Source organism: Epinephelus fuscoguttatus, linkage group LG12 (genome assembly GCF_011397635.1).
Source record: "Epinephelus fuscoguttatus linkage group LG12, E.fuscoguttatus.final_Chr_v1".
Lineage (NCBI taxonomy): Eukaryota > Metazoa > Chordata > Actinopteri > Perciformes > Serranidae > Epinephelus > Epinephelus fuscoguttatus.
In genome coordinates, this window is record NC_064763.1 from 22,207,505 (window position 1) to 22,221,045 (window position 13,541).

Genomic DNA, 13,541 nt, shown 5'->3' on the forward strand with positions numbered 1-13,541 from the left:
CTTCCTGCTCTGAAGTATAGTGCTACACATGAATTATTTCAGTCACTGCAGTGTACCACTATCGAGCAGATGGGTTCAGGGTTACCTCTTTCCTGTGCTTGCACAGACAGAGGCTATCCCCATTAACAGCACTGTGCCTCCCAGAGGCAGAAGATCAGGTTACCCCATCGCTGATCAATGACTCAGCCAGTCACCTGGGAGCTGCAGAGCTCTTTACCAGTACTCATTCTCCTTGGTTAAGTGCACTCCTTCCTCCTTTCATTTCCTACAGCTACCCAGATGAGTGCATTTCCTTCTGGACAACAGATGCACACCTTTAACACTCCCTGTGACCACATCCTGCTGGAGCTGGGAAAAGGAAGCCATTATTGTACTGCTTTTTAACCATATTCCTTACAGTGAATGGGCTGTATCCTGCTGCAAACCTCCTACTAGACATGTGGAGATAGTGCTGTTTGTTATTCAGTGCTGCTGGTTTGAATAAATCAAGGGATGACAGATTTTGTTCTCTCTCTTAACTCCAGCAGGAAGTAGTTCAATGGTGTTGCTATTGCATATCCTTAGCTGCCCCCAGAGGTAACTCTTGGCCTGTTTATTTTGGAACAGCCACTAGTAGGCAGTGCTAATGTGTTGGAGACTTCCTAGTCACATGAAGGAAAGGCACTGCCTATTATTCTGTGCTTCCTGCTCAAATTTATGAAGTTGTGGAGCTTAAAGGAGCAGTTCTTATTTTACTGACACTGGGTGAAAGGCAGGGTATGCCCTGGACAGGTCACCAGCCTATCACAGGGCAGACAACCATTCACACTCACATTCACACCTACGTGCAATTTAGAGTCACCAGTTAACTTGCATGTCTTTGGACTGTGGGAGGAAGCTGGAGCACCCAGAGAAAACCCATGCTGACATGGGGAGAACATGCAAACTCCGCACAGAAGGGCTCCCCCACCTTGAAGCTGTGAGGCGACAATGCTAACCACTGCATCACCGTGCCACCCAGGATAATATACCTTTAATATATTTGTATTTTATATGTTCTTCTGCAGTATTGGTCAAATGTCTGGAAGATTTAGATACTGCCACATAGAGGAAGAAGGCAGAAACTTCAGCTGTGGTCAAAACTGATTATTTGCAATTGCTTTGTGGCTAGTTACACCTGGGTGCATATTCCTGGGTGTCCTAGCAATGTCAAAATATGACATTTACAGGAACAGATCTATTCAGCTTTTCTGCTAACATTTATGTATCCAGTGTGCATTCAGCAGCTTTTTACACCCTGAAAACTGAAGCCAATAAGTAAACTAAATCTAAAAATGAGAAGCCAAAGTTGACTCACATAGTACTGGAACCCCACTCTCCTCAGTGAATCTCCTGTGCTTGATCCATTCACCCATCACGTACTTCTGCATAGGTAGCCTGTGTCATTCTTTACACTTCCTCCTAACTGGATGTGATGCAAACAAGCAAGTGAACATCAGATTGCTTCAGCGTTACCTAACGAAGATATCCCAAACTGCTCTGTGTATCAGTGAGCATGATCGCTTGTTTGAACAACTGCTAGCTCTGGCTCTGTTTTGGTAAAGCTTTGCGCAAATTCAAACCGATTTTCAGAGCAACAGCAGGCTGTTGCTGCATTGTGACTGTTCTCACCAGAGTGCAAACACACACTAAAAATGAATGGATAGATTGTTGTCAGTAAGTTGCATGTGGATGAGGCTAAAAATAAAGTTATCAGCAAAGCGTATTTACAAAGATTGTTAGTTTGTCATGGTCATAAGGAGTAGTTTTACCAGTGAAAAGCCAGTTTCTCACAGTGTCACTCGTCTTGTTCTCAGAGACTTGTTTGTTGTTCAAAGTGCTTTTCTAGTTATTGGAAGATCATGTGTTCATATTTCAGCAGTGCTTACTGGTGCCTCTGAGGCATAGACATTGTGGCGTAGTGGTTAAAGAAAGCAACCTTCAATGAGACTGAGCATCTGTTCTGGAAGAATAACTCCAGGGGAGCTGTTCTGCTGTACTGCAGTGAACACACAGGCACATATATGCCTTTTTTTTCTAGAGGATAACCGTTCAGAAGTTTGTTACTCAACAATTTCCTCTCTTCTCTGGACTTCTCTTAGGTGTAGTTAGCTGACGCGCAGCCATGATGAAATCGGGCGCCACCAAGGTGGGGCTGCCCAAGCCGGGACTCCAGAAGCAGGTCTCCTTGGCCACCTCTTCCTCCACCGCCTCCTCCACAGCCATGAAGACATCCAGATCATCCAACACACTGGCCTCAGACCAGCGCCTTAGCAGGGTGAGTCACAAGGACACTAACATGGTGACACCTTTACCTGAGGGTGAATCAGTTCAGATGATTCATATAACATTACAGACACATACACGGCTAAATGGCTACAAAAGGTAGATGCACAACAAATGCGCTCAAGCAAAAAAGAAAGATTTTGATTAGATTTTTTTCCGCTCTGACTCCTCAGCCATGTGTCACTCCAGGTAACTAAACTATTCGCAGTATTTTGCTCTTGGGCGTGACTATATCTGGCATGTAGATGCTTATGACAAGATAAAACCACATGGAATGCATGTAACAGCTGCACACACACGCAGCAACCTGCATGTCATAGATGTAAAAAGTTGAATGAATTTATAATGAAATGATTTTATTTTATTTTTTCAAACTTTTGATGTCACTCATATGTTTGTGTTTTCTGCAACCCAATCGCCAGAAAAAATATTGGCGTGTACGTTTCTGCAAACCATGGATACCTTATGATTGCATATTGTTATGTAGGGGATACATTGAAAGTTACATTTCAAAAACCCTGTGGTTAATGTGTGTTAGGTTTGGGCACTAAAACCACTTGGTTATGGTTAGGAAAAGATCATGTTTGGGCTTAACAAACCTGATTTTGGGGACATGGTCTCCGCTGGAAAAGCAGCAATGTCTTGGTAAAAAAGAACTGCTTTTCGTGTCATTATTTCCTGCTGAGAAACAGATGGGTCCCTAAAAACACCTGCATTTGGGGGCTCTGAAGCCACTGGAAAAGAGCCAGGGGACACTAACAACCACCCACATTGGTGGGCTAAAAAGCTGCTGGAAATGCAACAATGACTCGCTAAAATTCAAGTAGTTTTGTTGTTTGCTGGTCTTGAAGAGTGGTCTGCAGCTTGGCAGGCGTTCCACCAAGGTGTCATCATCCCCTCCACCTCCTGATTACAGTCAGCTCATATACTAAGTCACTTTAGAAACATAAATATGATAAGTGTGAATGCAGATGAAACATATTCATGGCTTGCAGAAACATAATGCCAGCATTTTCTTCTGGTGACTGGGCTGGTTTTCTGGGATTTTGGCTGTCTCTAATGTGTGAAGGGATAAATATAGAAACAGCAAGATAAAGTATAACAGCAATTAGAATTATATAATAATACCCAGCAATACTCCAAAACTGAAAACCATCCCCCTCTGGACTTTGAATTATCTTCCCATGCATAAAGAAAATGTGGCTCCTGTTTCTAGGCATTATTAATTTAAGTCTGCACTTAAATATGCATATCTATCTATCTATATATATATATATATATTTTTTTTTTTTTTTTTACAAATGTCACCAGGTGAACTCTGTCCTATATTGCTGGTACTTACTGTAGATGTGTTTCTAGCTGAAAAGAGCCAGCAGTGACGATGCCTTGACAAAGCCTGCACTGGGAGCTGCTACCTCTGGCTCCCGGATGAAAAAGACTGTGACCACTGGAGCCATCTCAGATCTTGCAGAGGGCCGTCCTCGCAGCCTGTCTGGTAGGGGACTGCCTCTCTTATCAGATTATCTTAAAATGACTTACAGAGACTTTGATCACAGTGATCACAGTGCAACTAACCACTTTTGACCACTAGAGGGCCACAGTACACCACTAAAGCTGACTGTCACAGCTCCCAGTTGCTGCTGGTTACCAGTAGCTTAAGAGATGCTTCTCTTTCCCCTTTCCTCATTTTTTTCTTGTGTCTCTTTATTCTTGTTTGCCTGGCATTGATGAGATGCAGGTGGCTGAGGACTGAGTTTCTCAGGGTTTTGGTCCAAAACTGAGAGACTGGATGCATTCATAGTCGGCTCCTCACACATCTGCTCAGCCGTATCAACAGCAGGCTATGTTTTGGTTGACAAATGAAGAAAAATGAACTTTTCTTCTATCCAAGGATAAGAGACAGAAAAATTATGATGTGTGGTGTTCTAGGCTTGTCTTCTGATGTTATTTTGCTTCAGTGTGTGCTTGTGTTTGTGTACAGTAAGTGTTGATGTGTGTTTAAGCAAGTTATAAAATTTTAAACACAGAGAAACACAGAGCTCTAAACAAAAAACTCATGTGACTATATTTCTGTCATGACATTATGTAAATACTCTAAGATGTGATGGTGGGCATTAAATGTCCTTCCCACATATTTAATTGTGCGCATGGCTAAAACAAATACTCTGAATACTTTAAATACAAAACCAACCAGGCAGGATAAGTTGAGTGTGAAGAGAAGAAGTTATCACAGATATTTTTATATTATTAGAGTAAAAATTAAATACATACATACATGCATTACATATATATTAATGTATTTTATTTTTTATCTTTTTCTGTCTCTACGTATGTTAAATAATCCTCAAAAATGCAAAAACAAAAATTAAGATATCATGTTGGGTATAAACATTGTCACCATAATAAATAGAAAAATCATTATTATTATTATTATTATTATTATTATTATTACTATTATTATCAATTATTTTATTTGGTTAAAAATTAATTATTTAAAATTTTCCCCCGTTCATTTATTTATTTTTCACTTATTTATTAATTTTTAAGGGTGCTTTTTCTGTCTGTTGACATCATGTGTGTTTAAAAGAAGCACAACAAATAATGATTCACAATAAAACATATGAGTCATAAATAGGAAAAACATTGTGTTGATCACAGTCAACATGATTTAATATTTACATATGGCTAAATATCAATGCAGAATCAATCTCAGTTGTCTCGATCACACCTGCATTAAAAGTTTGATTTAAAACTTTACCATGCAGGTTGCTAAAACTGTGCAGATTTGATCATGGGATATATTTTACAAACCTATTCCTCTTTTTTTTTTTTTTTTAGTGCGATATGTATCCACATTTGAAAAGCAGCATTAAAATACAGTTAAAATTTGAAGATTTGTGCTCTGTCGCCCTCTAGCCCCCTTTCTACAAACCATGTGTGGGATATATTTTTCAAAATCCAAACAAAAATCCACCCTAAATACTATTTATACATGGCATGTTTAACAAGCTCTTATGTATAGTCTTTAAAATTTGTTTATGTCAGGGACCATGTACAAAAATATATTATTTAAAAAAGATGAGATGCTTTGTACCAGATTTAGCGACCAGCTAATTGCCGCGTGTGGTTCCTGGGCAGGTGAAAGGAAACGATAAAACTCAAGAGGAAAGACGATCATCTCCACTACATTAGGACCCAGTATAGTTTAGATGTGGTTAAAGTATGATCACAACTGAAAATAATTTAATACAGTGATTCACTGTGCAGTCTTGTTGGCAATGTCTTGTCATTACTTCGTGATCACTCTCATTGTTGTCTTTACCCTGACAGTGAAAATCCCCACTGTGAAACGCTTTTCTAATTGCTGTATGATGGAGCTCCATCACCAGTGTTCAGCTTGTATCAAGAGATGTGTGGAATTCCACTATTATACAACATCTCAAGTTAATTGAAGGTTACCATGACATGGTACATTGATAACCTGTGGTAGTTTTTTACATTTGTAACTGATATTTTATTTATTCATGTATTTATTTTCCTTTTTTCCCCCTGGACTTTATATACCGGTCTATATCTTCGTCTTTTTCTTTTTTGTTTTGGGTTCTTAACTCGTGTGCCATTCAGAGTGTGGGAAGGGTGGAGGGAGAATTTTAAATACTGGATGGATAAATAAGAGCCCTTTGTCAGGCAGCTGATGAATGTAAACATATGTGGATTAACAAGAATACCATGTTTGTGTACTGATGATAAAACCATCAACTTCCAGTATCACAGGTGCATGTAGAGGCTGCTGATTTGCTGCTATATTCAATGTAATTTCCAATATTGAAAAGTGGAAATTTAATCACAAAAAAAGTTGCATGAAGGAATGACAATCATTTATGGCTAGAAGAAAGATGGAGATACTGGATAGCTGTTTCATAATGTACCGCAGATTATGGCTGTTAGACACACATGGGACAAATACTGTCGCCTCCTGTAACTACACATTGCTGTTCTTGGGGATTTGTGGTCCATGCCGTCTATGCTCATTTCCTGTAAATGAGATTAGAAACTTTTTATGAACTTTCCTAGTCACCCAAAATTCTGTACACCATCAACAAGTCATGATAAACACTTCTCTTAGGTATTTGTATTATCTATTAACTTGTGTGTTTGTATGATCTAGGTGTGCCGCTGGATAAACAGAGCAACTTCAAATAGACCTGACAGCACAACATGCATTACATATAGGACAAATATGGCGGCAGATAATGACAGGGATTAGTTTGCCGTAATGAATGTTGTTTCTTGGAAAATCCTGTGTGAGGCAGATAGCTGTGTTTGTTTATGGTGTCCCATCCACACAGTGTGGAGATGCTGCGCTCTGGTGAAATTCTCCTTCAAAGGGTTGTTGTGCTGAAGCAGAGATAATTGAATTCTACTTGACAAAAGACTCCAGAGGAGCTGAGAACCGAGGCCAAGCAAGGCTCTCGGTTCTTTCAAACACAATTAGACCATGATCAGCTTTCATTGGATCAGGCTCTAATTAACCAAAGCTTGGTGTTTTCACGCCCAAGGACAAGAACAGATTCACACTTTGTTCTTTTCATGATAAATTCATTAGTCTTCTTCACATACTTCTGTGCTAGTTTTGCAAGCCAACTCCTGGTTGCAGACCAAAGTTAAGGAGAGGTATATTGTCAAATAGTCATGAAGGAAACCAACTTTAGAATAGGGCAGAGTTTTGGTGCTGTTATGTAGCTGCAGTCAGGGAAGTAATGCTGCTGGACCGCACTGAAACAACACTATTTTGTTTCATTTAAATTCATTTAAGCCACACTTTTAAGCGCTTGACAACAAATGGAATGGTCAAAGTTTTCATATTGGCATTTGAGGTGTTTTGATTGATTCACAACTCATGCATTGAGTAACACGCCACCCTAAAAGTTGCCACTAGCTGCCATGCTAAGGTGTAACAAGTGACTGTGTTTACTGTTGTTAACAATCAGCTGAATTTGTTGTGTTTACTCATAGTGACGCCAGCTGTTGAAAACTGGAACAGAACATGCAGGCGTTCTTGTAAATGACTTCAATTTTACTGTAATCAGTTTTAAATGCATACTAATCTGTGTTTATTATCTACGCCAACTCTTTACCTAAGTTACGATGAGCAACCACGGATGCATTCTACTAATAGTCACCTGTTAACCTTGTCAGTCCTTAAACCAAAACACAGTAACTTTGAGCAGCACAGTGAACTTTTGTTTTTAATTCTCAGTCTAAAACTAGCAAACTGTTTGCTGCCTTTTAAACAAGTAAATATGAAAAGGCAGCAAATCATCCTTTCATTTTATAGCTATATGTCTAATGTATATAAAGCTGCCGCCGTGGGAACAGTGGTTACATAACCTAACGAGCCACAACTTAACCATGAGCGTGCGTCATACTGTAGGTGGACTCCAGTACATAAACAAATAGAACTACACCCCTGGCTGCAGTTTGCATCAGGCAGAGTGGTATCCCAATGTAAAATGATCTGGGATTTTTGCCATCACTGCAGAGGCAAAAACATAGTCATAGTCACAGTCATATAGGGTATTGTTATTCAGTAAAAACAAGTTGACCAACTTCAGTTCCTTTTTATGTGCTCAGATACACAAAACAAAAATATAATATAATATAAAAATAAATAATATAAAAATATAACCACAACACTTTTTGCTCCCAACAGATATGATACTTTTCTTTGCACCCAGTTTCTTTAAAACTTTGTTCACACATTTGTTTAAATCCATGTTAGTGAGCACGTTGCCAACGTAATCCATAATCCATCCACCTGTCTTAAGTTTTTGGGGAGTGTGCCATTGACATACTGACTGCAGGAATGTCCAGAGCTGTTGCCCGTAAATTAAATGTTCATTTCACTACCATAAACCATCTCCAATGTTGTTTCCATGAATTTGACAGTACATCCGACCGCTCTACTGAGTCAGCCCAGGACCTTCACATACAGCTTTTTCTTTGATTGTGCAAACTCATTGTTTATACTTTATTCATTCTTCTAACCGCTTCATCCTCTTGAGGGTCGCGGGGGGGCTGGAGCCTATCCCAGCTACATCAGGCGAGAGGCAGGGTACACCCTGGACAGGTCGCCAGACTATCGCAGGGCTGACACATAGAGACAAACAACCATTCACGCTCACATTCACACCTACGGACAATTTAGAGTCATCAATTAACCTAGTCCCCAATCTGCATGTCTTTGGACTGTGGGAGGAAGCCGGAGTGCCCGGAGAGAACCCACACTGACACGGGGAGAACATGCAAACTCCACACAGAAGGGCTCCCACGCCCGGGATCGAACCGGCAACCCTCTTGCTGTGAGGCGAGAGTGCTAACCACCACACCACCGTGCCGCCCGTTTATACTTTATATTTTGCTCAATTAAAACTCAAAAAAGCCAAGAAAAAATGAATGTTGAAATACAGTGCAGAGAGAGGCAAATAATCCAGAGGGCTTATCTGAAGCCTCCACCCAATAACATTTTCGCAAAGTTATTAAGAACTCAAAAGTACAAAGAACAATGTGTGAAATAATACAAGTGATAACAAACTACTAGTAGCAAAACATGTTTGATTGAGACAACAAAAAAACAGCAATAATAGTATCCATTTCAAAGCAGAAAATGTGTGAATGTGATGTGGAAGTCAATGTTAGCATAATTAGCCGTCTGGGTGGCTGGACTCAGATGATCTTGCAAGTGAAGACGCTGGATGTGGAAGCCCCAAGCTGGTGTAGTTGCACATGGTGTGTGGTTGTGAGGACGGTTGGATGTACTGCCAAATTCTTGGAAGCAATATTTGAGATGGCTTATGGTATTAGAATGAATATTTAATTCATGGGCTGCAGCTCTGGTGGACATTGTTGCAGTCATCATGCCTATGCCACACTCCTGTACAACTTGCGATATCTGTTGCGTAGTGTTGTGTGATCAAACTGTACATTTAAGAGTGTTTTCTTATTGCACATCTGTGTAGTGATGATGCTGTTTCATCAGCATCTCAATATGCTGCACCTGTCAGGTGGATGGATTATCTCAGTAACACAGATTATAACAATTTTTGAGATCAAAATATGAGAGAACTAAGTCTTAGAAGTCTTAGATCTTTCATTTCAATATGTGAAAAATGGCAAAAACAAAAGCTTTTATATTTATGTTCAGTGTAAAAACATTTTGAGTACTTGATCTCATCAAGCATGTTTTACCTAAATGATGTTCCAATAAGGCAAGCTGTATTGTTCTGCACCTGGGCTGGGACTACACCGGTACATGTCAAGACATATAACAGCAGACAATGAAAGGATATGTCAAACAGGTCTCAAAAATCAGGCTAATCAGCAAGTGGAAAATCAAATCTGACACCTGAAAGAGCAGCGGTGGTAAACCATGCGTGCGAGCAGTGACAATCATCATTTAGCCTCCTGCTGTCAGCTCTAAGTCACTGAGCCTGACCTGAGAGCTCTGCTGAAATATCCACACTGGGGAAATGCCATGATTTGAATATAGATTGGGGTGGTGATCTGTGGTATTTTGAACTCACTGATGTTAAGATGCTCTGAAATGCCTTGAGTGTTTGCATTTATTGATGTAGAAGGGAGGTCTCTGAAGTAAAACCAGCTGTTTCTAGGAGAAGAGAAGATTAACAAATTCAGAATTTGGAAGAAACACATTTACTCGGATACTGGCATGAGTCTTTTGCTTGTCTTAGTGATATTGACACCCATTGGTTTTGTCAGATTGGTCATAAACAGCTGAGCTTCTCCCTAGTTGGTATGTGACATCACACAGACAAGAAGCAATCAGGACTTACTGGGCTCTGAGGCACACTGCAGCAGAACTGTCATCACACTCATCAGGCAATAATTGAGTTTTTTCTCAGAGGCTGTCCAAGTACATTTTGTGACTAGACTGTGGACACATGACAGAATCCTCACAGTAGTGAAAACATTCTTTTACTTAAGTTGCAGGGACTCAGAAATATTGTTCTTTCAAAAGTTTGTATTGTGAAGCATCATTTTTCAAAGATAACAAAACACAATATTGGCATACTTCTCTTCCATATAAACATACTTAATGTTTAGAGACATAGGAGGAACACACTAAAAAAGGAATTTATAGACTCATACAGAAGTAATCCCTCTCAGTCATCACCTCCTACCCACTCTCGGTGTGTGGTGGTGTATTTTTCTGCAGAGACTCGGCCCTCTGCCTGTGTTTTCTTACTTTCTTCTTTTTCCATTCTGTGTTTGGGATGTTTAAGGACATGCACGCCCACAGTGCTCAGTTGAGGTCAAGGCTTTATAAAAAGGTGGTGCCAGGTGTCAGACTGTCAGCAGCACACAGCCAAGAAACACAGTGCCAGAAAAATGCAAATATAGCAGGGTGAAATGCCAAATGAGAGTGAATTTGGAGATGGCTTTTGAAATGGTACATGGACTTGCACTAGTAAAGCACTTTTCTAGTCGACCACTCAAAGCACTTTCACACTACTTGTCACATTCACCCTTTCCCACACACATCCACACACTGGTGGCCGAGGCTACCACACAAGGTGCCACCTGCTGCTTAGTTTTTGAACATTCAAACTCAATCACACATGGACGGAACAGACTCGGGAGAAATTTGGGGTTCAATATCTTGCCCAAGGATACTTCGACATGCAGACTGGAGGAGCCGGGGATCAAACTGCTGACCTTCCGATTAGTGGACGACCCACTCTACCTCTGAGCCACAGTCGCCCACTTTCACATTTACTTTCACTTTCTCTGGCACACATATTTAGCAATCCTGCATGGTGTACCTTTAAGTAAATCAATACATAAGTGAAATCAAATTGAACGATAACAATGGTATCATGATACAGCGATTCTGTGATTCTTGATAAATTGTGAGGACAATCCTTTACAATACATAAAAATATGTGTGTAAGTAAAGAAGGAAAAATACCCCTATAAAAGCGAGTTATGTATTTATTCACTGCATTGTGATGTTAGTTTTCTTTAGTTAATTGATCCCTTTACAGCTCTGTGTGTCTGCATCAGGCCTGTGCCTCCATGCCAGCAGCAGTCTGAGGGAGACATCCATGTTCAGTATTTACAATACAAGAGATGTGCGTGACTCAGAGCCAAACACCACATTTCCTCAAGCCAAAAATGTATACATTTTTTAAATCTCTGTGGTAAAACTGTAGTTGCACTTCAGTAAATCTCACCACAGGGTTCATTTAGTAGCTATTCTGGAGCTTTCAGCCATATCATGTGAGCTTCCTCAGCAGATGTTTGCTTGTTGTGGTATTGTAAAATTTCCATTTTTTTCTTTCAACTCTTCTCATTCACGTCGGCTTAAAATTTGAGGTTAGACATGAAACAAAAAAGTGTATTAAGTTCTGGTTAGCTTAGTCCAATTTCTTCTTCACCACAAGTTAGTTAACTTCACTTCTCTTTACCCTCATTCATTTAATAAGCGCCACCACGAGCAGTCATGGAGTAGTGACTGTGGTAAGACAGATTGGCCGGGGAGTTCGTTTGAAGTGCCTGCATGTTTTATTGAAAATACTGAAGTGTATTGCAAGAATTTGTAATTTGATTTATTCCTGTATATTTTAGCCCACTGCTAACCCTCATGTCATTTAGCAGATCGTTGGTAATTAACTGTAGGAATGAGGACTGCAGTGGTGAGATGCATCATTAATTTTCTCAAGCTTTATCATAACTGGGTCAAATGTGCCTGAGATTCTGTGCATGCAGGGGAAAACAAAGAAACAACAGAAAGAGACAACATAGCATCCCTGTGCTAATGAGTGTAATTTTGAAAACATTTCAGCACCGTGAGGACACACTGATATACCACATTTTATCAAATTTCGATGTGTGCGTCATTCATTACATTAATCTGTGATATGTTCCTTCCATGGATGCAGTCAATAAAGATTGCCATGTTTGTTATGATCTCTGAAAATGTGTTGATGGTACCATCTCATCTCCAGTTCCAACTAGACATCAGATACACAGTCATGGGCTTTGTACTGTAATACAAATGAAAGATCTCACTGTAGGCATTATTCCTATGTGATGAAAGGCTTTTTGTCTTTCTGAGAGACTTTTAAAACAAGCACAAAAAGCAAGATTCAAGCACAGCAAAAATACTTTGATTAAGTGCTGCAGTCACAGCAGGCTTGGAAGCTATAAAGCAGCAGGGTCCCTTTGACAAAGCATCATGGTATACAAGTTCATGGGACACACACACACACACACACACACACACACACACACACACACACACACACTGGGTACTGGCTAAAAAGGTCAGTCGATGTACAGTCCGACCCCGCCCTCGCCTGCCCTCACAGCATGGCGTGCTAATGAGTCAAAACTGTTATTTTTGCTAATGGACTCTTGTCCCTGTCCCACTTGGCACTTAACCCACTCTACCGTGCTGTCAGACAATGGGTTAAAACCCAGCCTTATCCTGATGACTTATTTAAGAGAGCTCATCAATAATTCAGTAAAGCTTTCACTTGGAGACGAGTCCCTGTGGAGTGTGCAAGGAGAAGAGACAGAAGGAGATAAGACTGTCCTGCTCTATAAATAACAAGCTCGGTGAGGGTGACTGCAGGGCATAACTTTACAAATGGGCACTTCATTGACAGGCACTTTCCTCTGTGTTCAGTCAGTGCTTTCACATTGATCGTTAATGTTTGGTTGAGTCGAGTTGAGCTTAGCGTTTATGTCTTCTGGGGGGTCTTTTTCTTGTCTGATTCACTAAAGTACTTTTATTTTCTTCTCACACTTTCAGAGGCAAATTTGATAATTACATTGTGCTGCTTTAGCATATACCCAGCCCTCCTGCTACTTTACCCTCTGTAGCATTTTGCAACCACATTTGCAAGTCACAGACAGGTATGGGAATAGATAAGACTTTATTAATAGTTTGTTGGAAATTCTCAGACATCCAGGTCATGGTAATCCTAATTGCTTTATGGTAGGCAACTGGACTTGCTTGAGTTTCTTGACGTTTTACCTCTTATCCAAGAGAACTGAAGAAGAGAGGAGGAAACACTCATCCAAGAGGGTTCGAGAAACTCAAGCAAGTCCAGTTGCCTACCATATAGCACTTGGGACTCATACCAATTCCATTATCAATTATCTGTCAATTTTCTATATGTAAAAAAGTAGGCCCACACAACACAACTGTT

At 40.1% G+C, this 13,541-nt stretch overlaps 1 protein-coding gene across 2 annotated transcripts in view; it reads left to right on the forward strand.

Annotated features, from left to right (window-relative positions):
• Nucleotides 1–13,541, forward strand: part of specc1 (sperm antigen with calponin homology and coiled-coil domains 1) — a 151,817-nt gene that overhangs the window by 26,613 nt on the left and 111,663 nt on the right. For both annotated transcript variants that reach the window (XM_049592035.1, XM_049592036.1), the window contains exons 2-3: nucleotides 2,121–2,296; nucleotides 3,664–3,799. In XM_049592035.1, coding sequence (XP_049447992.1) covers nucleotides 2,144–2,296; nucleotides 3,664–3,799 — 289 coding nt within the window. In that variant the 5' untranslated portion in view covers nucleotides 2,121–2,143. The remainder of the gene's footprint in view (nucleotides 1–2,120; nucleotides 2,297–3,663; nucleotides 3,800–13,541) is intronic.